At 50.0% G+C, this 22882-nt stretch overlaps 1 protein-coding gene across 4 annotated transcripts; it reads right to left on the bottom strand.

The window, feature by feature from the left end:
- Positions 1-210: 210 nt before the first annotated feature.
- Trim3 (tripartite motif containing 3) lies at positions 211-22554 on the bottom strand. 4 transcript variants are annotated; one of them, XM_057779577.1, is made up of 12 exons: positions 22365-22554; positions 15023-15188; positions 8859-9090; positions 8534-8703; positions 8153-8333; positions 7035-7767; positions 6761-6864; positions 2664-2831; positions 2316-2484; positions 2018-2088; positions 875-1015; positions 211-778 (listed from the first exon to the last, which is right to left on the bottom strand). In XM_057779577.1, the coding sequence occupies exons 2-12, from the start codon at positions 15151-15153 to the stop codon at positions 626-628; spliced, it is 2253 nt and encodes a 750-aa protein (XP_057635560.1). In that variant the 5' UTR covers positions 15154-15188; positions 22365-22554; the 3' UTR covers positions 211-625. The 4 variants fall into 4 exon arrangements, with proteins under 4 accessions (XP_057635560.1, XP_057635562.1, XP_057635561.1 ...); XM_057779579.1 differs by having other exon boundaries at positions 8534-8685; XM_057779578.1 differs by having other exon boundaries at positions 22391-22554.
- Positions 22555-22882: the final 328 nt, after the last annotated feature.

Here is a 22882-nt window from a genome sequence, read left to right as displayed (position 1 = left end):
TCAAGGTCAGCCTGGTCTACAGAGTGAGCAGGACAGCCAGGACTGTTTCACAAATAAACCCTGACTAAAAAAACAAAACAAAAAAAAAAAAAACCACCACTTGTTGTAGAGACTGTGTCCTTTGCCTGTCTGCCCGACTGCCTTTTAGTTCAAATTAGACACCAACACCCCAACTCTTCAGAGACCCACCCCTCAAGAACCTAGCAGAAACACCTTGGCAAACACATTTATTTAATACGGGGTGGGGTATTGCTGTCTCTGTCAGTGTGTATGGGGTGGCAGGGAGACAACCAGAGGGACTTCCTTTGTGAAGTAAGAGGTTGTTCTGGCCCCAGGCTGGGGGGCAGAGAGCAGACTGAGGGTGTTAGAGGGGGTGTGTAAATGGGGTAAGGTGAAGCTCTGCACACATCCTTTGGACCAGTCCAGGCCCACCCAGTCACCAAAGCAAGAACCGAATAAATAAAGTGCAACCGTGGGGTTGGGGAGGCAGGGAAGGGCACTGGGCACACCCACGCCCACAGCCCACATTCAGTGCTGCCGGGTCTGGCCCACCTCTTAGCCAGACCCTCTTGTCCAATCACCCCTATGTCTGTCCCTCCACGAGCCAAGCAGGGCCCTTGTGCAGCTACTGGAGGTAGCGATAGGCCTTAAAACAGTGGTTGCCAGCATCAGCCACTACCACGTGGCCATCCGAGGTCAATGCCAAGCCCTGTGGGCCGTACAGTGGCTCCGCAGAGGTGTTGATATAGGATAGGAAGGAGCCAGAACTGTCGAATACCTGAGAAAGAAGTGAGAACGGAAGCAGAGAGCACAGTCAGGCAGAGAAGAGGCTCGGCAGGAAGCTTCACTGGGGTCAGCCCTGGGCCCTACTCACCTGAATTCGGCTGTTGCCCCAGTCGGCTACAATGATGTTCCCGTTGGAATCCACAGCTACTCCCGTGGGGGCATTGAATTGCCCATTGCCCTCGCCGTGTGAGCCAAATTTGAAGAGGAACTCTCCGTCAGCGTTGTACACCTGGTGGGGGAAGGGGCTAGGGACTGGGGCCCTGACCTCAGGCAGAGGGCAAGGCCGTGGAGGGTGGGGTAAAGCTCCAGGGAGAATTCCCAGATCTGCAGCTTAGCCCAGACCACACACAGTATCCCACTGCCCATCAGACATTTCAGCTGAAGCTTCCCTGGGAAGGCAGTACTTCCCATTTCTCTGTCTCAACATGCTACTACCCTGCTGCCACGGCTGGTTCTTGACTCCACCTTCTCAGCTGAACAGCAAACAGATGAGCACACATCCCTGATTCTGTCTCCGCTGTTTCTCATAAACACTGCTATACTTGTGTCAAGGACCAGACTCCCATCATTTCTCATCTAGATCATGGCCTCTAGTATCGCCCTAGTCACTGGGGCCTTTCTAAGATGAACAGGGGTTCATCACATCCTATCTGAAATTCCTCAAACACTCCTCATAGCTTTTAAAAAGAGAGACAGCCCCTTCACAGGGACACAGGCATTATCCTCACCTTGCACCAACAACATACCTAGTGTAAATTACCCATGGCTTCCAGAGCACACCATAAATGGTACTGACTTCCATGGCCTTTTCCTGTCTTTTTTTAAATAGTGTATCCTGTACCCCAGGTGGTCCTTGAACTCACCACGTAGACGAGGATGACCCTGAACTCCTGACCTTTACTTCTAAGTGGTGGGATTACTGGTGTGTATCACTACACCTGACTGCCTCTGTATTTCAGGCCTTCCCCTGTTCCTCCCACAGTTCCCGGCATCCATCCCAGAATCTATCACTTCAGATTGTAATTTCCTGATTGTCTTCTCGTTCCAGACAGACTCTAACCAAGAAGACAGGGAATGGGTTTGTTTCCTCAGCACTGAATCCCCAGCTTCTAGCACAGTGCCTGGGACAAAATCGCCATGCCATAAATGTTTAATGGTTCAATGAAGGATTGCAAGGGGGCTTGGGAGAAGGAGGGAAGGGAAGAAGGAGTTTTTTGAAGGGGGCACTGACCTTCACCGAATGGTTATGGAAATCCGTTACTACAATCTCATTCTTGTTGTTTACAGCCACAAAGTGGGGCCCTGAAAACAGAAAGTGGGTCTTAATGAATTAAGCTGAGGCACTCGGTCAGAGAAGGGTAGGATCTCTGGACGGGGTGAGATACCCTGTCTCTGGAGGGCTGGAACTAGATATTAAGAAAGGGAAATTGGAGTGAAGATATAGAAGGGGCCTTTATAGCTAAAGGACCCTGGGAAATTCCGTGGAACTCGAATATCACAGGTTGGACCTTGGGATTGTTCTCTCCTACCTGCAAAGTGGCGGTCAGTGGCCCCACGGCCTCCAAAACGCCCAACCAGCTTGCCATTGGGCTGGAAGGTGAAGACACAGCAAGATTTGTTGTCTACCACAATGATATGCCCGTTCCGGTCCACAGCCACTCCTTTGGGCCCCATGAGGCGGCCAGCTCCAATCTTGGTCTATAGGAAGGGCAAACCATAAGGGACTTCATTCTCACGAGTACAGTAGAGAGTAAAGTCCTGGCCTGGCAGCAAAGCAGAATCTTGAGCTGGTGATAGACCACTTTAGGCCCTGACCTAGTGTGGTCAGTGGAGCAGGTCACCAGGGGTTCAGAGTACAGCAACAGCAAGCCTCTCACCTTGAACTTGCCCTCAGGGGAGAAGATGCTGACCCAACGGTTGTCATAGTCTGCCACAATAATGTCTCCATTGGTGTCCACTGCCACACCTGTGGGACGCTGTAGTTGCCCAGGTGAGCGCCCACGCACCCCAAATCGGAACTTGAACTGGCCCTCATTGGAGAAAACCTGGAGTGGAGGAGCAAGGGAGGGAGCAGGGAGGAGGGGAAACACTGTGGGTACAGAGGAAAGGGAGCTGGGTCCTAGTAAGGTCCCATTTATTCTGTCATTCCACAAGCACTTGCTGACACCATGCCAGGGGCACAGAGGAATCACACAAAAGATACCTTAGAGGACTTACAGTAGGGATATGGAGGGGAGTGTGAAGACACAAGAGGGACCAAGGGATGGTGGGGAAGGCGATATGTGAGCAAACACTTATAAAGATGCCAGTTATGAACCAGCAAGAACAATCTTTGAAAGGAATGGAGCCCAGCTAGCATGAACCCTGTCTGAGGACCTTGCTAGTGTATGGAGTAGTGAACAGGAATCACATGGAAAACTTATGACCAGAGAAGTGACAGATCTGCTTTCACGAAAGTATTCTAACAGGACAGAGTCAGGATTGGAAGGAGGTGTAACAGGAATCCAGATGAGAAAGAATGACGGTTTGTACCAAGGAAACAGTCGAGAGGGAAGCAGATGGATTCAAAAGGAGCACAAGAGGAAAACAATAGAATTTCACAGCAGCGTGGAGAAGGGTAGGTGAGGAGAAAGTCCAGTTCCCTTCGGTCTATGGGCTGACAAGGGAGCCTTTCTTCTGGACAGAACTTTGTTTTAAGAATTTTATTTTATGTGTATGAGTATTTGCCTGCACACATCTCTGTATACCACCAGCGCCGGGTGTCCATGGAGGCCAGGAGGGGGCACTAGATCCCCTAAAATTAGAGTAATAAGACACTTGTGAACTGCCATGTAGTTGCTGGGAATCAAACCCTGGTCCTCTGGAAGAGCAGCAGGTACTCTTAACTGCTGAGCCATCTTTCCAGCGCTCTGGAATGAATCTTTCAATCTCCCTTTCTCCTACTCCTGCGCCTTAGCCTCTCAAGATGCTAAGATCTCTTCATCCTGAAACATCTCTTTTAATCTTCTTTTCCTCTTAAGCTAATTTGACAGCTCTATCACCCGTTGCGTAATTCTCATATACTCCATTTTGTTACAGCCTCTGGGGAGAAAGGATGGATCAGAGCCAAGAAGCTAACACAGAGAGCTCAGGTTCCGTGCCTTGGGCTCGATATTCAGTTCAGCTCCACTCTCTCCTTCACGGGCAGGACCATCCTACCACAGCACATCATGTTCTCCTGACATGACCTTGTAGCAAGCCTGGTCACTTAGTATAGCACTTGTGTTCTGCACTGGTCCTATGGAAAGTCAAAATCGTCAGGAGAAAGGAAGTGCCACAGGATAAGGAATGGAAGTGGTGAGGGGGAGACTAAGAGGAACAGCAGTGGGGAAGGCCACCAGCCGTCGCCCACTGGAAGCTCCAATACAGACTCAACATTGGGGAGGGTTTCGAAAGCCTCGTTCTTCCCACCCTTGCTCACACTCCCTATCAGAACTGGCCAACTCCTATTTATCTTGAGAGCTCCAAAGTTTCCAGGTCCCTTCTTCAGAGTTCCCACTTTCTTCACGTCAGAACATACATGTAAAGTTAGAAACTACAGTATACATTTTATTCTTCTTAACAGTTGTCAGCTTGTGACGGAAGACCTGTGGTCTGCCCCTTCTAAGGATGCAAGCCCAGTTAGGAGCTGGTGCTATATCAGCTTTGTCTGCCGCTGCATTTTCAGTTGTGTATGGCTTCTGGCATTGAGGATGCATTCAACCAACAAAAGAATCCTCCAGTTCAATCTCAGGTCTAAACTCAATGAAAAGATCCATTTGAATGCCACAGAGCAACCTCAAAACTCAACAGGGATAAAAGTGAACTCATTAACTTAAAATGGGGCCTGCTTCTTAATGGGAACGCCACTGACCCAGCCCACCAAGTCTCTCCATTCTCCATCCCAGCCCCTTATCCTATGACATCTGATACTCAGTAAAAGCTGTTACACTATTTCCTTTCCAGCACTAGAATTTGCTGGCCTCTCATTTTGGCCCCTACACCTCTCTCCTATATCATGGTGACATTAAGTAGATCTCTGACTTCAAGGATCTCAGCAGAAAATGACAACAACAAAAAGATAAAACAGATAAAAATAATGAACCAACTCAGAAAGAAGAAAACTCCCACAGCAACAGGCTGCGGAAAACAGAGAAGAATGTGATCTGCATGCTGCCTGCAGAGAAAGAGGATGCTCAGCAAATGCTTGGACTACGACAATAACACAACGCCAGTTATTTACAAATTAAATTGTTTGCTCAAAATCATAAAGTATTTTCTTGTTGTTGGGCATGTGTGTTCTTTCAGTAGGGTTCCACCTTGCACTATAAGACAAGCTCACAAGGACCCCCAAGCCTCATGAGCAAAGTAGGGGAGGCACATCCTATAGATGTGAGCTCAGCCTACATCACTCCTGAGGCGTCCAGAGTAAGAGACAGAAACACTCAGCTTTGGAACCCAAGAACAGGCTTCCGGCAGATATGACATCAGGGTAGACTTGGAATTAAGAGAAGCAAGGACTGTAACAGAGTAGCGGATGTTTGGAAGAGAGGACCATGCCAGGCCTCTCTCACAACCCCTTGCCAGAGGGCCCACCAGCACCAGCTTCTCTGTGTGTGTGAACAGGACAGGTGTCCCAAATCTCAACCTCTGTGCTAGAAAGCATGTCTGGCCTAAAGAAAAGAAAGGAGGAGGAGGTGGGAGGTGATGCTGAGCAGAATCCCAGCATTAACCCAGAACTCCCAAGTACACCTCCCCCACCCATCATCTAGGCCAGTCCAAATCCCTTATTCACTTTCTCTGGTCCTCTACCCTAAGAAAAACAGTGAGCCAGCAGCCTGAGACTGGCTGCAAGGGTTTCCGCTAGGTAGAGTGGGGTCAGGGAGTCGACGAGAGTGCCAAGACAGGCAGAACTGGACTCGTGACAAGGGTGTTCAAGCAGGGTCGGGAAATCTAAAGGTGCAGGTGTTCTAAAGTAAGGATCTTTGGGTTAAGGTGTACATTTCCAAGAGCTGAGGTGCACAGTAGCTAATCTCACAGGGTAAAACCAAAATTCCAAAGAATCACTTCCAAAACCATTTAGAATCTGACCGTGGCCTCTCCAAGTTCCTAATAGCAAGCTTCCCGCAGCTCCTTCCCATCCCCTTGCCTTTGTTTATAGTCTATACCCGGACAATGACATTTCTAACAACAGCTAGGTGGTAGGTATACTGCACTACACCATTTAATACTCCCAACAATCCCGAGAAATGCTTTTCCTAATTTTACACATGAGTTAACTACAGTGTCAAGGGGTCACATAACTTGCTAGTACAGGGAGAGCCAGGATTCCAACTGAGGTGTCTGGTTTCAGAACCCAAGCATTCAATCACTACACTATCTGCCACATTCGCATCCACTGTGCTAGGATCGGGGCTTTCTGCAAGGGATCTAGAGAAGGGAACACATCTTTCCTGGTTGTAGCAGAGACCATGAACACTGAGTATGACTGATGCCTGAATCCGTTGTGTGAGGTACAAGGAAAAGAAAAGCAGGTATAGAACCACGTGAGGTTGTGTGCCACCCTCTAGCTGATGACAACCAGATGGCTGCATTCTTCAGGCAGATAACAAACCCTGGAGCCAGGTTGGTATGCTGGAAGATAGTGGGGAAGGGCAGACCTGCAACCTGACCACTAAGTTAAGTTGACTAGCCAGCAGACGGTTCAAGAAAAGACAGAGAGGAGAAAGGAAGGAGCCGATGGAGGAGCTTACACGGCTTCGGCATGGCCTGGGAAGGAACGGCAACAAAGCACAAGAGCCCTGGCTCTGACTGATGGTCCTGGTGGGCAAGAGGGGCTCAGAGTCACGCTCTTTAAAGATGGTTCTAATCGTGGGTTTCATCTTCAGGAGGTGAGCTGAAGGCTGTGGTGTATAAATCCTCTCCAGTAGTAAAGGAGCCAGGCAAAGAGGCTTACCTGAATGCATTGGTTGTTGCTGTCTGCTACCACTATGCGGCCACTGCTCGCGGCAGACACACCTTGTAAATTAGTGAATTCACCTTTCTCCCTTCCACGGCTGCCTGTGGGTAAGAGACGAGAAGGAAAACACCAATTAACTGAGATCAGTCTGAACTTCTCTCCCCGCCTCACTGAGCCCCTGCCTGAGCCAGCCTCCACCATCCTTCCTTAGGCCCCCATCAGGCCCTCCCCTCAACCTTCATCCATTTGGCTCTGTGCTTGGCCTCCCTACCAACGCGGAAGACAAGTTCATCCTCAATTGGGTTTTCCTTCCGTTTGCCACCAGTGCTGTACATGGAGCTGGGCCTACGCACTGCCTTCTGGCGCACGTGGCTGCCAGGACCACCGGGAGACTTGACCCGGCGCTTCACATCATCCGGGGAAGGTGGCAGGTCCCCGGGCCGCAGGGCTCGCACACGGAAAGGGCTGCCACGAACCGGCTGTCCATAGAGCAGCACTGAGAGGAGCAGGTCGCCTTCTGTGCGTGCAGTGTACACCAGCTCATAGGTGCCATTCTTGTGGTCCACCACTGGCACCGCGAGGCGTGTGCCGTCAGGCCCAGTGATCTCTGCACACAGCTCTGCGCTGCCTGTGCGCACCAGCCGCCCATCCTTGTCTTTGGTGGTGACGGTGAGTGAAGCAGGCTGGCCCACGAGTGCCTGGCGCAGGCCCTCGCCCGTGGCCACTGTCTCATGTGCAGTGGCACTGGTAGTGAGCAGTGCACCCAGATTGAGTACCGATCTCCTCAAGCCATCGACTTCAAGGACCAGTTCCAGCTGTGCATTCTCATGCGGCCTTTCTGGGAAGGCCTGAGCCGCCAGTGCAGCCAGCCTCTCTCGCATGTGCTTTCTCACCAGCAATACCTCAGGGGCAGAGCCCAGTCTCAGGGCCTGCTCTGCAAAGCTGCAGCTACTGCCAATGTGTTCCTGACCCTGGCGCAGTGTGTCTAACTGTGTCTGCAACACCTGTTGAAGAAGAGGAGATTGAGTGGGTGTGCAGACTAGCAAAAATGGAGCTGCTGTGATTACTGATGAGCTTGTAGTATCATGGCAGAAAAGAAATACACATAGATGCATGTGGACAGGGAGGCAGAGGACCACAGCAGTGACAGACCAGGTGGACAGGGAGGCAGAAGACCATAGCAGTGACAGACCAGACCATGTGGACAGGGAGGCAGAGGACCACAGCAGGGACAGACCAGGTGGACAGACAGGGAGCAAAGGACCACAACAGTGACAGACATGTAGAGAGACAAAACAGAGGCTGGAGAAAAGGAAACCTTAAACGGACAATGGAGGCAGAAAGAACATCTCGTCACAGACCACGGTTAGCAAGGATGACCCAACACACCTTCTGCTTGGCCCCACAAATGCTCTCCAAATCGCTGACCAGAGCCTGCTTGCGCTGCTGCAGGGCTTGCTCCAGGTCCTCAAAGGCTGCACTTATCTGGGCCAGGGCCTCTGCCTTGCGCTCTTGCAGCTGCTGGCTGATGCCCCCAACTAAGGCGATAGCTGCAGAGAGCTGCGGCAATCTGAGGAGGTGAAACGTCTCATACCAGGGCTGCTGGAGGGGCCTTCTCAAGACAGCCTCACTACTGCCCTCTGGAAGAACCCCTCTCTGACCTTCTAGAGCCTTCTATTCTTACCCTTCCCAGGCCCGTTCTTTCCCCTCCCCAGAGCCCCTGCCAAGCCCCTGCTGAGGCACCAGTCCAGATCCCCTGAAGATGCCTACCGGCCACGCACAGCCTCAAGCTGGCGCTGCAGGGCTGCCTTGTGCTGCTCTACCACGTCGCGCAGCAGCACGGTGCCATGCTCCCGGTGCTCCCCTGCGCGGCACTCACCACACATGGCCGTCTCACAGGCCTCACAGTAAAACTCCATCGTCTGGTGGGACAAGGGCTCCTATGAGGAACAGCCAGACACTACACTTCTTTGTCCCCTCCTCTTCGGCCCTCTTTACCCCTGTCAACACCCCACCCACGGCCACCCTACCCTTATCACTTCTCCTTCTCCTCCCACCCCAAGTCCTGGCCTCACTGGGCCTCGCTTGGGCCCACCTTGCCTTCATGGTTGGGGCAGGAGAGAGGGCGGCCAGCCACTGCGCTGAGGGGGTGGGGGTCTTCAGGGTCGTGGGCCCCCTCAGGTGCCTGCTGCATGGCCTCCATCAGGCTGCTGATGAAGAAGTTGTTCTGCAGGGCTGAGACACCCTGTTCTGGGAGGATGGATGTCTGCCGGCACACTGGACAGGACAGCGTCAGACTCTGAGCAGGGATATAGTTCTGGAGGCATCTGGGCAAGGAGAAAGAGAGTCAAAGTGGGGGGGGAGGGCCATAAGCACCCTCATAGGTGCCTAACTCCTTTTACACAGATGTGCCATTAATATTTCATTTCGAAACTTCTTTGTGCTGAGCGCACATACATACACAGAGGCCTCATCGACCAGCAGGTGTTAAAAGGCTCTTGAGGACTGAGCAGAAATACATCCGTGGTCTAAGAAAAGACATGTCTGCATTCCTCCACTTGAACAAACACAGGCTCACCTTTCATAGGTGTTTACCAAGTCTCCTCAAGAAAATATGTAACAAGCCCTCCTCCTGCTTCTCCTGCCCTCCTAACTCATTAAACATTTACTGACTGCTTATTCTTGCCAAATTTGTACCAAGCTCTGGGGATAAAAAATAAAACGCAGTACCAGCTTTTAAAATAGTTCTAATCTTCAGAGGGAAAACAGATACAGAATTAGAGTTTAACGAGTAAGGACATTGGTCCTTGAGTTACTGTGCCGCGGTTCGATTCCCTGGCCAGGGACCCAATCCACTGTGTGACCCTAACAAGTTACTTTCACAAGTTCTCTTCCTTATAAGATGGAGACAGTATGGAATTCAATCGCATGAGGATTAAATGTAAAAGGCCCGATTTCATGTCAGGAGGATTAAATGTAAAGTGTCTGGCCCACTAAAGCATGATGCACAAAGGGCAAAGTAGATATGGTTGTGAGGGAATGTGTGTGGCTCAGGTGAGTGGCGAGGAGGCCAGAAGAGGCTTCAGAGGTGATGGAAAGGAAATCTGTGGAGGAATAATTGTTAGGCCAAGCAGAGAAAGATGGAGGGAGAGGAAAGAGTGTACATAAAGTACGTTAGCATGAAGGGGGGAGCAAGGAATCAGAAGAGAAGGTGGAGGAGCCTGGCAGTGGACCCTGGCGGCAGCAGTGGCGGCAGCAGCAGCAGCAGCTACTGACAGCAGAAGGAGGAATGGGAACAGAAGGTGGAGGAGCCTGGCAGTGGACCCTAGCAGCAGCAGCTACAGAGGTAGCAGCTGTGGGAGCAGCAGTGGTGGTGGCAGCAGTGGCAGCAGCTATATGACGCCAGAAGGACATAGTGCTGGGTGCTACGCTTTGTACTTTGTATGAAGAAGCACATGAAGGGTAAATGGTCAGAGTAATCAATCTAATGGATTGGAGCATTGGAGCCTGGTTTTAGATGTAAAGCAGCCCTGTGCTTGACCAACAGACTCACACTATTCCAGGGAGGAGGAGAGATAGACCTGGATTCAGGCTACGGGTGGGAATAAATTTATACTGAAGAACCATGGCCAGGTGTGGCAGCACATGCCTGTCGTTCCATCACAATGGAGATTGAGTAAGAGGCCTGGCTCAATTTCAAGGTCAGCCTGGGCTATGTAATGAGGCCCAGCAGGGGTGGTGGTAGAGTAAATTTAGAGAATAAGAGAAAAGCAAAAAGAAGGTGGGAAGCCAGCAATGATGAGTAGGTATGGGGAGTGAGGGAGACCATTCTTAACTGGCTTCTGGCCTCCTAGCCTGGGCATCCAAGGGAATGATGGTGACATAAATCACAATAAGAAACACAGAAACAGCACTGGGGTGGGGGATAGGAGACAGAGATGGGGGACATCAACATTCAGATAGCCTCAGCAGCCAAGAGAGAGGATGAGATCAGAGAAGATGTGGACAGTGGTCGGGGAGAGGGACAGAGAATTCAGCAAAGATGAACATGCCAGAAGAGTGACAGTGTCGGGGCAGCAAGGAGAGCACAGAAGGAGGGAATGAGTCACTAGGGTGGGAAGTGGCTGAGGAGTGGAAAGTGCCCACTGCATTTGGCAAACATGAAGAGACTTTTCTCTGGGAAGGCGACACTGATGGCAACAGCAGTGGGAGAAAAGCTTAAGTGGTACAAGTCGTAGAGTGGCGGAAAGGCTGGGTATTGAGTGGGAAGGGGCTTGAAGAACTCACTGGTGCTGCGGGGGACAAGAAAATAGCTTCTCTGTGCTAATAATAAGGGGTAGGTTTTGCCATTTACCCAACCTAGCACTGAGCCACGCCCCAGCCCAGCTTATTTTCAAGCTGAAGTTCACAGTACAGAAGGGGCAATGGGGGAGGCTAGGAAGCCAGGAGAGGGACACGCTGGGCCTGAAGGGGAGGCATGGACCCCGTCTTTCGATGGAAGGAAGGAACACAAGAAGGGTGGCTTTAGAGGAGCATGGGGACAGAGTCAGAATAAGGGTGTCTAACTTGCCTGAGGCAGGATCAACCACGGAGTGAAGAAGGGAGGAGTGAGGAATGGTGGTGGCCCCGGGATTAGTCACCAGAGGGAGGGAGAGGACAAAGACTCCTAGAGACAGACACCAGACTGAAGGCAGCTGTGCTTGGAGATCATGAATCTATGGAAGGAAGATACCCATGGCGCAAATGTCCCGTACCTCAGGCTCTTCCTTCACTCTGGCCCATACTTTTGTTCTTAATTAAAATGTGACAACATTATGTGTAGGGAAAGATTTTAAGTGCTTTACAAATATTAACTGGTTTCTCTGTGACCTACTTCTCCCTGAGGTCCCTCCCAGTAGAGTGGTTTTTGTTTCATGCTCCACATTCCTTAGGACCAGGCAGTGGGGTTGAGCCCTCCGTCTTCCCATCTAGAATATTTAATGTGTCTGCAGCTCTTCTGAAGCTTCTCTCTTCTGCCTATACCACACCATCTTGCTACTGCATCCACTGACCTTCGAGGTGTTTCTCCACTTATTGAAGTTCTTTTCCTAACCCAGTTCTTGTCATACCCTCGCCCCCTCACATTCTGGCACCTTCCTCAGTGGCTCTGACATCTACCAGATGACCCTCCTCCAGCATGGTTTCTTCATGCTTAGTGTCTTACCACCAAGAACCTTTCCTGCCCTCCACCTCATCTGTCCATTCCCTGCTCCCACTGCCACCCACATCTCATCAACTGTCACTCCTTGGACTCTGAAATCTGTCCCAGCCTGTCCCTGCTGGCTCTCATCCTCTCTTCTAGCTCTGTTTCCACAATGTACCTTGTAAGCGATGGACAACTCCTTCCTGTTTGTCAAACATCCTTGGATTGCCATCATTTCCAAACGGTTTTGTTTCTTCCCTTGGTCCTTTAATATTTACTCTCCATACAACTAGTGAGCCTTAAAATTTCTTTTAACATATATGCAGAGGACCTATATGCTACAATTACATATATCTCACTAGTTGTAGAAGAGGAGACGGCTAGTCTCGCTGCAACTTGATCTACCATGGCTGGCTGTCAGCCATAGGAGGGAGACTCACGGTATCTGAAGAGGAACAGAGGAGGAGAGGATGGGAGGTGAGGCAGAATGAAGAACTGGAAGGAGAGGCAGGGAAGGGAAACTTTTGTTGGGATATAAAAAACAAAAAATAAATAAAAACAATCAAATTTTAAAAATCTAAGTCAGACATGATGTCACACACCTGTAATCACAACACTCGGGAGGCTGAGGCAAGAGGCTCACCTGTACCATGCCAGCCTGGGCTACAAGAGACTTTGATTCCACCTCCTCCTCTCTCCTGCCTCACTCACCAGCACACACTGGCTTCTTTTCTGCTTTTCTCCTCTGTTTACTTCCTTTTTGATTACTTTTTATTCTTTCCCTTTGAGACAGCCTCACTACATAGCCCCTCTAGCCTCCAAGGTGATGGAAATTAAAGCCTATTCCATCATACCCAGATCCGTTTGCTTCCTCAGCCAGCACCCTTCTCTCTTCCCACATCCTTCAGTTATTCATATGCTGTGGAGCCTTGGCTATCTACTTAATAACTTAATGACGTCTCTAAAATGGGAACAATGTATCTTTTGGAGCTGGGAGGATGTTTCAGTGGGTAAGAGCACTTGCTGTGTAAGCAATGAAGGCTTGAGTTTGAATCTCCAACACCCGCACAAAAAGCCAGGTATAGCTGATGTGCCTAGAACTCCAGCGTTGGGGGGTGGAGGCAGCAGATTCCAGAAGCCCGCCAGTCAACCAACCTAACCAAACAATGAGCTTCCAGCTCAGTGAAAGATCCTGTTTCAAGACAGTAAGGCAGACAACAATACAGAAAGACACCTGGGAATCGTCCTCCGGTCTCTACATGAATGTATGTGGACTTACACAGCTGAAAAAGGAACCCGCTCATACAGCACTCACGAACAAGGGAAAAAATATCTTAAGTCAATCAATACATGTAAATCAAGTAGAAAGTCCATAGCCAACTGTAAACAGTCACTGATTTCCCCCAAGAATGCTCAGTGATCTGGGCATAGAACCAAGTGCAGAGGCATCCAGTTACAGCTCTGACCCAGCACTGAAATTCTATGGCATGGCCTTAGCAAAGGACAAAGGTGTGAGGGAAGCGGGCGAGGAACAGTTAGATGATCAGCTGTAGAGCCAAGGATGGCTAGAAAAGAAAGGGAAGCCTGGGCCGAAGTGACACATGGAGGAGAGGAAAGAGGAGGTTAGGCTTTTGATTGAGTCAAAGGTGACATAGCAGGAGCAGGTGACAGGAGCTAGAAGAGGAAGACTGGAGTGTCACAGAAGTACTAGTCTGTCATCTGTCACCTGGAAACTTGCACTGACGGTGCATCAACTAGCGGATGATGTCCAGGGCAACGTCAGGAATCGAGACATAAGTGGGTAGTGGGGGTCACAGGACGATGGGAGAATCTGAATGGGCAGGAAGGCTGAGATCTTTGCTCACTGATAAATGGAGACGAAGGTAAAGCTGGAATCTCAAAGAGTAGGGTTGCCAGGGAAGCAGGATCAAATTTAGTAGAAGCAGGGGATAGACGGAAGGTCTGGAGAGACTCTGTCGAGAAGACCCAGGGACTAGGTCATCTAAGATATAGCCATGAGCTATGAGGCCAGAGAGAAGATGTTGCCAAAATATACAATGTGATCATGAAGAAAACCACACAAAGGTCTTGAGTGGCTATCAGGTAAGACAAATTTCCTAATGGGTGTCTTGAGTTCACCTGCCTATCTAGTTTCATCCCAGGCCACTTCTAATCACTCACTCTGTTCCAGCTACACAGGGCTTCTCACAGGCCCCCTCATCCAACACATTCCCCACCGAGGCTACGTGGCCTTGTTGAGCTTTCCATTCTGCCTAGTCTGCTCTTACACTCCCTTTACCTACCTAACTCCTGTTCCTCTCTGGATGCAAAGGATTCTCCAAACTGTAACAGATCACTGTGGGCCTAATAATCCAGCTCTATGATTATTTGATTGCTACCTCCCTCACTTTACTACAAACCCTTTAAGCACGAAGATCATGTCTACAGGGATGGGTATGATGGTGCATGCCTTCAGTCTCAGGCACTTGGGAGGCAGAGGCAGGTGGATGTCTGGGAGTTCAAGGCCAGCCTGCTCTATATCATGAATTTCACGCTATCAAGGGTTATACAGAGAGACTTTGTCTCAATAAATAAATAAAACAAAATTCTGTCGGTAGTTCTGCTCCTCGGTGCATATTCAATGACTCATATTGGGTCTGACACATAGTAGTTACTCAGCAAAGAAATATCAGCGGAATGAAAACACAATCAATGGAAGCCTAGAAGCTGGGAAGGGCTGCCTTTCACTTAATGCCTCAGAATAGGCAGGGAAGAACACACCTAACTTCATATATCCATCCTTCCATCAGTCACAAACTATACTGGCTCCAGTGCCAGTCTGTATGATTTCTCCTCTGGCTGCTCTGTGGTCCAGTAACACTGTGGCCCAGTACTCAGGGTTCCTGGTTCTCTCACAGCTTATTGCAAGCAAATCCTTATGTCCTGCACGATGGGACACACTTGTCCTTCCTTCCCACGTGTGCCCATTCCCTTTATTTATAACACGCTTTTCCCTCGTGGGGGGGGGGGTAAGAGGCGCTGCAGGGTCCTTGTCCCTCTCTGGTAGCTCCCCTCACCTTTCACAGAAGGTATGTAGACAAGGCAGAACTTTGGGGCACCGGTACCGGTCCAGGCAGATACTGCACACCAGAAACTGCTTGTCCATTGGCTGCACCTCCGGGCCAGGACTGTCCTCCCTCTTTGCCATGGTGACCACAGATGGCTCCTGCCACTCACACCAGCCTGTGTACAGAGAAATAGTCAACAGCAGGGAGGCCGGCACTCCCTCTCCCCACCCGATCTCCTGCAGAGAAATGTGCCCCTTTCTTCCTTGCCAGGGACAGGACAAGGTGGTGGCTGGAAGATCAGGGTGAAGCGCATGGGCTGAGTGACTCCTGAGCATGGCACTATTTTCAGAACACAGATTTAGGGTTACACTGGATTTTAAAGCCCCTCTTTTGCCGTTTTGGTGATTCTGGATCGTTCTCCAAACCTGTTTCTAATTCCTAATAATGCAAATACTAATTCCCATCTCTAATACTTGTTTTAAGAATCTGAGAGGGTCCAAGTCACCGTACAGGAATAGCTCGTTCACTGACACCCCAACTCTTTTCTGCTCAGCCCCTTTCCCGACACTCTGACCCCACACTTAGCACATCTGCCTGGGGTTGCACTCTTTGCCACACCAATCAGTACTGAGACTGACCCCAAGCATTCCTTTCTGCCAAACCCATGCTGTTGCTCCCATCCCAGGCTGCCCCCGGGCTCTCTGCTGGATGCAGTAACTGTGCCATCCCACCCACCACCCCTTCTAACCACCGTGACTTTTCTGAGCAAAGATTTGACCCTACCATTACTCTTTTTAAATTCCTTCAATGGTTCTCCACTGTCCAGAGGATAAAGTCTTTAAACTGGGCCAAAAGGCTGAACAGTACCTTGTCCATACCTCCCACTCAATCTCTGGCCTCACAGTCTATGATCTCTCATAATGGTTTCAAGTCCTAGAAAACTCCAAGCTCTCTTTGTTTCTGTAGTTACACATTCTGCCCTCTTTTGCCTGAGGTATTCTCATGTCCTTGCCTAGGCATGTAAATGCCACTTCCTTTAGGAAGGTCCTTTGGGACTTCCCACAGTCTGGGTTGGGTGCTACCCTGTCCCTCCAGTCCTTGTATTTCCTCCATCCTAGACCTTACCCTAGCCTATGACTGTTACTTCTCTGCTCCCCTCATATGCAGTATTCTTGAAAGCAGGCATACCACGTTACTTCTCCATTTCTAGGGCTTGGCAAGGACTCTGGTTAAGAATGACCTATCTTTACTGGGTCTGATGACTAATTCGAAATATTTATTTACTAAAGGCCTACTGTGCAGAGACACTGGAAATGTCTGAGCAAAGGTGGGGAAGCGATAGCGAATTAAAAAGTATGATATAAGTAGCTGGGTTGGAGGCACACACCTTTAATCCCAGCACTTGGGAGGCAGAGGCAAGTGGGTCCCTGTGAGTTTGAGGCCATAATGAGTTCCAGGTCAGTCAGAGCTATGTAGAGAGATCATGTCTCAAAAACAATTAATAAGAAGAAAGTATTATAAGTAACAAGTAAATACATAATTGGCCATAGGTAGCTAGGAGCACTATGAAGAAAAATGTGACGAGGAATTAAGCTCTTTACTGAGTGATCACAAAGGGCTCTGCAAGCAGAGAAGTAGGGGTACTGGGAGGAACAATGGGGAACCCAGGGAGGGGCCTGAAGCAAAAGTAAATGCACGTTCTTGGGAGAAGGCTCGTACTTAAATGGACTATGTGCTTAAAGCAAAGTGAATAACAGTAAGAACACTGAATATTACTTTATCCTAAGACAGGCAAAGGGATGAAGCAATTTACAAATAAGTGAAAACAAACCAAGACATTCTTTTGGTGTGATGACAGCTGCAGAGAAACAGAAGCCAGGGTAGGGTGAGGAGGGCTAGTCAGGAAGTTACCCCAGTTCTTCAGGTAACATGGTGTTACACAGCTAGAGGCAGAAAGGATGAATGAGGACAGTGTCATGTTCTAGATGCCAGAGGGAAAGGGGGGCATTGATAACAACTCCCCTGTTTCTCAAAGACAGAAAAGGCTAATAAGGGGCTGTCTGGGTCATGCTGTTCCAGGTGCGCTAAGTTTGAACTATATACATGATGTTCAGGTGGAGCCGTTGAAGAAGAAGGAGAATACGAGAGCTCAGTCTGGGCTTGTTATTGATTTGGACTCATTGGCATATTAATGGCCCTTAAAGCAATGAGATTGGATGATAGAGCACTTCGGGACAGAAAGATGAGAGTGATGGGGGGTGAAATAGGTTAAAGACTAGACGTGTTCACTATACTTGGTTAGGGCAGAAGCCAGGTCAGAATGATGAGTGAATGCATGAAGTTAACAGAGCAGATGTAGATAATCCATAACAGAAATCTACCCAGGAAGAAGCTGAAAAATAGACAGTGAGTAGGACCAGATCACCACTGCTATGCCCAGTCGGACGCACCACAGGCATCTTAAAGGCAATGGAAGAATGGCAGCCCAGAGGACTCTCCAGCTTTGGGGACAGTAAGAGAGCTAAAGTGCATTTGTCCTGAGTGGATGTGCTGCTGGGTGTGGGAAGGAACGGAAGGACTTGCCTGAGAAATTTGCGGGACACCATAAGACGGAGGGCAGCTAGACGACAGAAGAGGGGGGCTGAAGACAGACTAAAGCTTGAAACTGTAAGTGGGAAGGCCTGCTAAGCCTGGCTGGGGCAGCTGGACATTAGGCTCCACCCCTCTCAAACGCAGGGGATCTCCCAGCCTGTCACAGAAGCAAGAATTGGGCTACATCCAGGGACCAACAGCTCCTCCCTCTCTTCCCCTTCCTGTTTCAGCTTTCCATTCAGATTCTCAGGGCATCACTTCTGCTGTGGCCATACCCGAGCCTCAATCTAGGGTTCGCTAGACTGATTCATTGATTCCCTGGGGTCTTCCTGCTCCTGGGTCACCGTTCTGTTCTAGACATCACGGCCGACACTTGGAGGACCTTGGACGCAGAGCTAAGTTGCATCCTCCTTTGTGGGTGTCTTTGTTCCTTATCCCACCCATATCCTTCCTGGCTCAGTCCTAAAGGCACTTTTCATCCCCATTCAGAATTCACTGGACACCTCTGCAGGGATACAAAAGTAAATGAACACCGCTGAGCTTTCATGGATTCCACAGTCAAATAAACAGATTTCTGCAATGCAGTGTGGTGATGAACATGACAAGGAAACACGATTGCTAGAAGCACAAAGTAAGTTCCCTAGGCAGGGACAGGCCCAGAGGAAAGGAGACTGGGAAAGGGGAAGTTATAGAGCACGCGGTGCCTTCTGTCTCTGGAAGCTGCGTTACCCACTGTGGCAGGAGAGGGCTAACACAAGAGATGCAGAGCTAAGCAGGGTCCGCACCACACAATGCTTTGTTGCCCTTATTAAGGACTTTAGACTTTACCCGCTTCCCTGCTAGGGGATTAAGGCTTTATCCAAAGTGCAAAGGAAAAGTTTGGTGATGGGGGGGGGGGGGGAGTTAAGCCCAGAATGACAAAAGTAGATTTTTTTGATTGCGATGTGGAAAATACAGGGGTCAAGAGTGAAGTTTAAGAGGCTGACTTGAAGATGGTAGTTGCTAGGGAAGGCTGGAATAGTTTTCACAGGGAGAAACCAGTAGAATCTGGTAACTAGTTGGTGCTAAATGAAGAGACAGGGTAGGAGAAAGGATTAGAAATGGTTGCTAGTTTTCTAGCTTGGAATCTAGAAGACTTTGGATGACAAGGTGCCAAGTCCAGTGCTTAACACAATGACTCAAGTGGAACAGTCCAGTTGTCAGTTAGAAAGTAGGAAAGAGAAGACACGGATTTAGATTTCTTTGGTGTAGGGATATTCCTGAAGCCACAACGAAGTAGATGACACCAGAGCAGAGTGAGAAAGGAAGGCCTACAACTTAGCCCCCGTGCACGCCAACATTTAAGATAAAGGCTTAGAATATAAAGTCTGCAAAGAAGAGTGGGAAGGAATCAGAGACAGGAATGTCAGAGGAGGCAAGCTGTCTGGAGGCAAGGGGAGAAGAAGCCTCGCCATCAAAGCAGTGATCCTCACTGTGAAGCATCAGAGGCCCCATCAGTTAAAGCCCCCAAGAAGCTGCTCTGGCTTCAAGTAGTGTACTTTCTGGGAGATGCAGCAGTCAGATGCTGAGAGCTAAGGAGCTGATTGTGAACAAACACAGCTAGTGCTGAATAAATGGGATCTTTGACATATAGGGGAAAACAGGTTTCAAAGCTTTTCAGGTTCTCAAAATCTTCAAACATCCAGCCTCCCCCAACACTCTTCTCCAGTCACACTAGGTTCCCAGTGTACAGGGCTTCCACAGCTGTGAACTGGAGGTGAGCACAGGCATTGCTGAGGTGTGTATGGGTGGAGGGAACTGGCTAGGCTCACTTGCTAAAATGATTCACTCCTACTCACTAGCCTCTAGGTGTGTTTGACCATTTGAGGCTCAGAAACATAACAAATGTCTGTAGGCTGTAGCCTCTGGGCTTTCTCCAAAGGAAAGGTAACAACAATGGAAGAGGAAAAGCCCTTAAACCTGAGCAACCCTTCCCTTCCCAGGGAAGGAAAGCGATGAAATTCACATCACTAACCCCGCCCCCACCCCAATGCCTGGCGGAGTAGGTACATGGATCATTCAATTAAATGTCCCTGGACACATTCTAGAGACACAAAGTTAGATCAAGTGGCTCCCTACCTTTCACCTGTGGGAAACTGACATGTAGATACATGATGACAATGTGATAAGAGCCATGATATTAACAAGTTCAAACTGCTAGGGCAGGAAGTATCTAGTTTGGTGGAGAATAAAAAAGGTTTCCAGAGGAAGGGGTATTTGAGCTGGATCTTGCGGGACAAACCTGAGTTTGATAGGTGCCTTGGGAAAACTGAGTAAAAGAATGGAAATATGAAACATTTACAAACAGAATAAGAGTGTAAGAAGGTAAGCCTCAAAAGGGCAGCACCTAAACCACATGGTTTTATGACCCACTGATCTAAATACCCCACTCATTGCACTGGCTGCCCCCACTGCCCATTCCTTGTGGGGTTTTGATTCAGGGTCTCTTCTCTGCTTATGTAATCTCATTATTTCCTACAATCTTAATTCACATGAGGATCTAGCCCCCAAAGCCTTGTTCTGAAAGACTCTCAGACCTGTATATCTCATTGCATTTCTGGTCATCTTTGCCTGGATGACAAACAGAAATAGTCCCAAACGGAACTGATTTCCTCCAGACCTTTTCTTCCTGCTGTGCTTCTCCTTTTCATAACAGGCACCACCATTCACCACGCCACATCAGTCAGGGCCCTAGTAATCTCAACTCTGATGCAAAAATGTGCTCAGGTTTAAAAAGTGGAAAGATGTATCCATTGGGGCTGGGGTCCCCATGACCCTATACTTGTGCAACATATGTAACAATAACCAAAGAAAAGGAGGCTGTCAGTTTGAGAGGAGTGTATGGGAGAGGTAGGGTAACTAGGAGGGACTGGAGGGAGGAAAGGGATGGGACAAAGTGATGAAATTCGATTTTAGTTAATTTTTTTTTTTTTTTTTTTTTTTTTTTTTTTTTTTTTTAGTTTCTCAAGACAGGATTTCTCTGTGTAGTCCTGGTTGTCCTTGAACTTCCACTGTAGACCAGGTTGGCCTCGAACTCAGAGATCTGCCTGCCTCTGCCTTTCAAGTGCTGGGATTAAAGGCATGTGTGCCACCGCTGTTTTTTAAGGTTATGAAATTGAGGATCTAGTCCTGTCACTAACTCCATTACACAAGATAAGTCTAAGCAACTTTCTACCCCATACCCATATTTGTAAAATGGGAGGGAAAGGGTTTTCTTGTTTTCAAAATCTGAGATTCCAGAGGCTCCCTTTCAAATTAAAGACTCCTACAGACAGCATTGTGCCCACAAATAAATCCCACCTCAAACTAGCCTGATGATTTGATTGCTAATTTCCATTACAAAGCTAAGCATATTAGAGCGAGCTCACAGGCTGCCCCTCCCCTTGCTTTCCAAAATAAATGTTGTCTGAGTTTAAGTCACCCATGGCATCCACTCTCTGCACTCTTCTGTACAGCAATCGTGTTTTCTGGACATAGGCGCTACTATCCTAACTATGGTCCTTTTATCTCAAGTTCTATTAGCAGAAATGCCCCTGTCTCCTAAGCAGCTGGGTCAGTAACTACCATATAGAAAGTCCTCAATAGACGCTAGTGACAGGAGTTGTGTTTAAGCGCTGCAGGTCCCTTTCACCAAAGAAAAGCAAAATCAAAAGCAGTAACAAGACAAAGGAACAAAGTTCCAAGGAGAGAGACCTCCATTTAGCATAAGGTAGCTTTCCCACAGCATGAAAGAGTAGGTGCTCTCTCACTAGAGGCATCCAAGCCAAGAGAGGTAGGGCACCTGTCAGGCCTGCAGCTCTCATTCGCATTCTGCAGCAAACAAGAGCCCTGCTTAGGAGATAGGCACTGATGTGCTGCCCAGTGTGGCTGGAGGGACCTGTAAAGATAACCACTGCACCCACCCTGAAATCTCGGATTCATCTCCCCTATGGGGCAAGTCCTGGTTTTTGTTTGTTTGTTTGTGGTCCACACTGGACTCCCACACCAGGAACATGCACAGGGCCTGCTTTTAGTCATACTGACCTCCCTGGGGTGCAGCCTGCCCTTCCAACCTGCAACCATCTGTCCCTGCAGGTTTGCGACCCAGGTTCTGAAACCAAGTCAAGGAGGAAGGTGGTGGGAACTAGGGAGGGGCCTGGAGTCCTCCAGGCGGAGCCCAGGTTGAGGGAGAACTAGAGGGGTCCTTTCCTACAAGAAATAGCCTCTGCAGGAAGCTTCCTGTCCAGCAAACAGTGCCCGCAGCGGAGGAAGGATGTCCTCCATCCTGACTGGTGGGCTTCTTGGAACCCACGGAGGACGGAAAAGGGAGCAGGGGTGGAGGCGTCTGTACCAGGGAGAAAGGAACCCTTCGGACAAGCGGGGCCACAAGATTCCAGAGTGCAAATCAGCAACCCCACCCACCACACACCACCATCGGCCGCAGCATTCGGTACCCTCCGCCAACACACACAGGCTCCCAAAACCCGCGCTCCTAAAAGGAACCATCACCCATCCACCCGCGCCTCCCCCCACCGCACAGCCCGCAAACATGGACCTCACGTGAGCAGCCACAGCCCAAAGAATCCCCCCACTGCTCTCACAGACACGGACACGCCTCACGTGGACAGAGACTGGAACAGCTTTTGAAAAGCATCCGCGCCCCCACCCACAGACGCTCCGATCGACACACAGCCGCTAGCACCCGGACCCGGACCCCGACACACAGGGGAACCAAACGCACCCTGGGGGCCCGCGCGGCGCACTCACGGCGTGGGAGCAGGATGGGAGGGCAAGGCCAGGACTGCAGCCACTCGGAGCGGCCCGCGGCGCTGCCCCCGCTGCCAGCGCCCGTCCGCCCGTCCCTGCCCGCGGCGCCGCCCCACGTCCCGCGCCTCCGCCTGTCCCCGCGCCGGCGCCGCCGCCGGACCCGTCGCACAGGCCGGAGGGAGGGGCCGGGGCGGGGCTGCGGACCGGCCGCGGGAGGGGGCGACTCGGGAGCTGAAGGCCCGCCCCAGCCACGCCCCCGTCTCACAGACCACGCCCATCATCCCCTCCGCCCTGCGGCTCACCGCGCTACCTCCGCGGTGCCACTAGAAGCTGGCGAGCCGATCCCGGATCTAAGACCTAAGATCCCGGATCCTCGCCCGCTGCCTCCGGCTTCCGAGGCCTCAAGGCAAGCAGATGGGTTCAGGGAGTGGCACTTGGTGCCGTCAAGGAAAAGCAGCTAGAACCAGCTGAATTCAGTACTCCGAGACCCCG

This window comes from Chionomys nivalis, chromosome 8 (assembly GCF_950005125.1).
Source record: "Chionomys nivalis chromosome 8, mChiNiv1.1, whole genome shotgun sequence".
NCBI classification, from domain to species: Eukaryota; Metazoa; Chordata; class Mammalia; order Rodentia; family Cricetidae; genus Chionomys; species Chionomys nivalis.
Note: the sequence above shows the minus strand (reverse complement) of the source record. Positions and strands in the feature narration are given on the sequence as shown.

Bases quoted from the DNA above. Each gene is read 5' to 3' on its own strand.
- Trim3 (XM_057779577.1), bottom strand. From the start codon at position 15,153: ATGGCAAAGAGGGAGGACAGTCCTGGCCCGGAGGTGCAGCCAATGGAC. The intron at 7,768-8,152 runs GTGTGTTGGGTC...CTTCTTCAACAG, and splicing joins TTTGTGGGGCCAAGCAGAAG to GTGTTGCAGACACAGTTAGA. The intron at 2,485-2,663 runs GTGAGAGGCTTG...CCCTTCCTATAG, and splicing joins CCCCTGAGGGCAAGTTCAAG to ACCAAGATTGGAGCTGGCCG.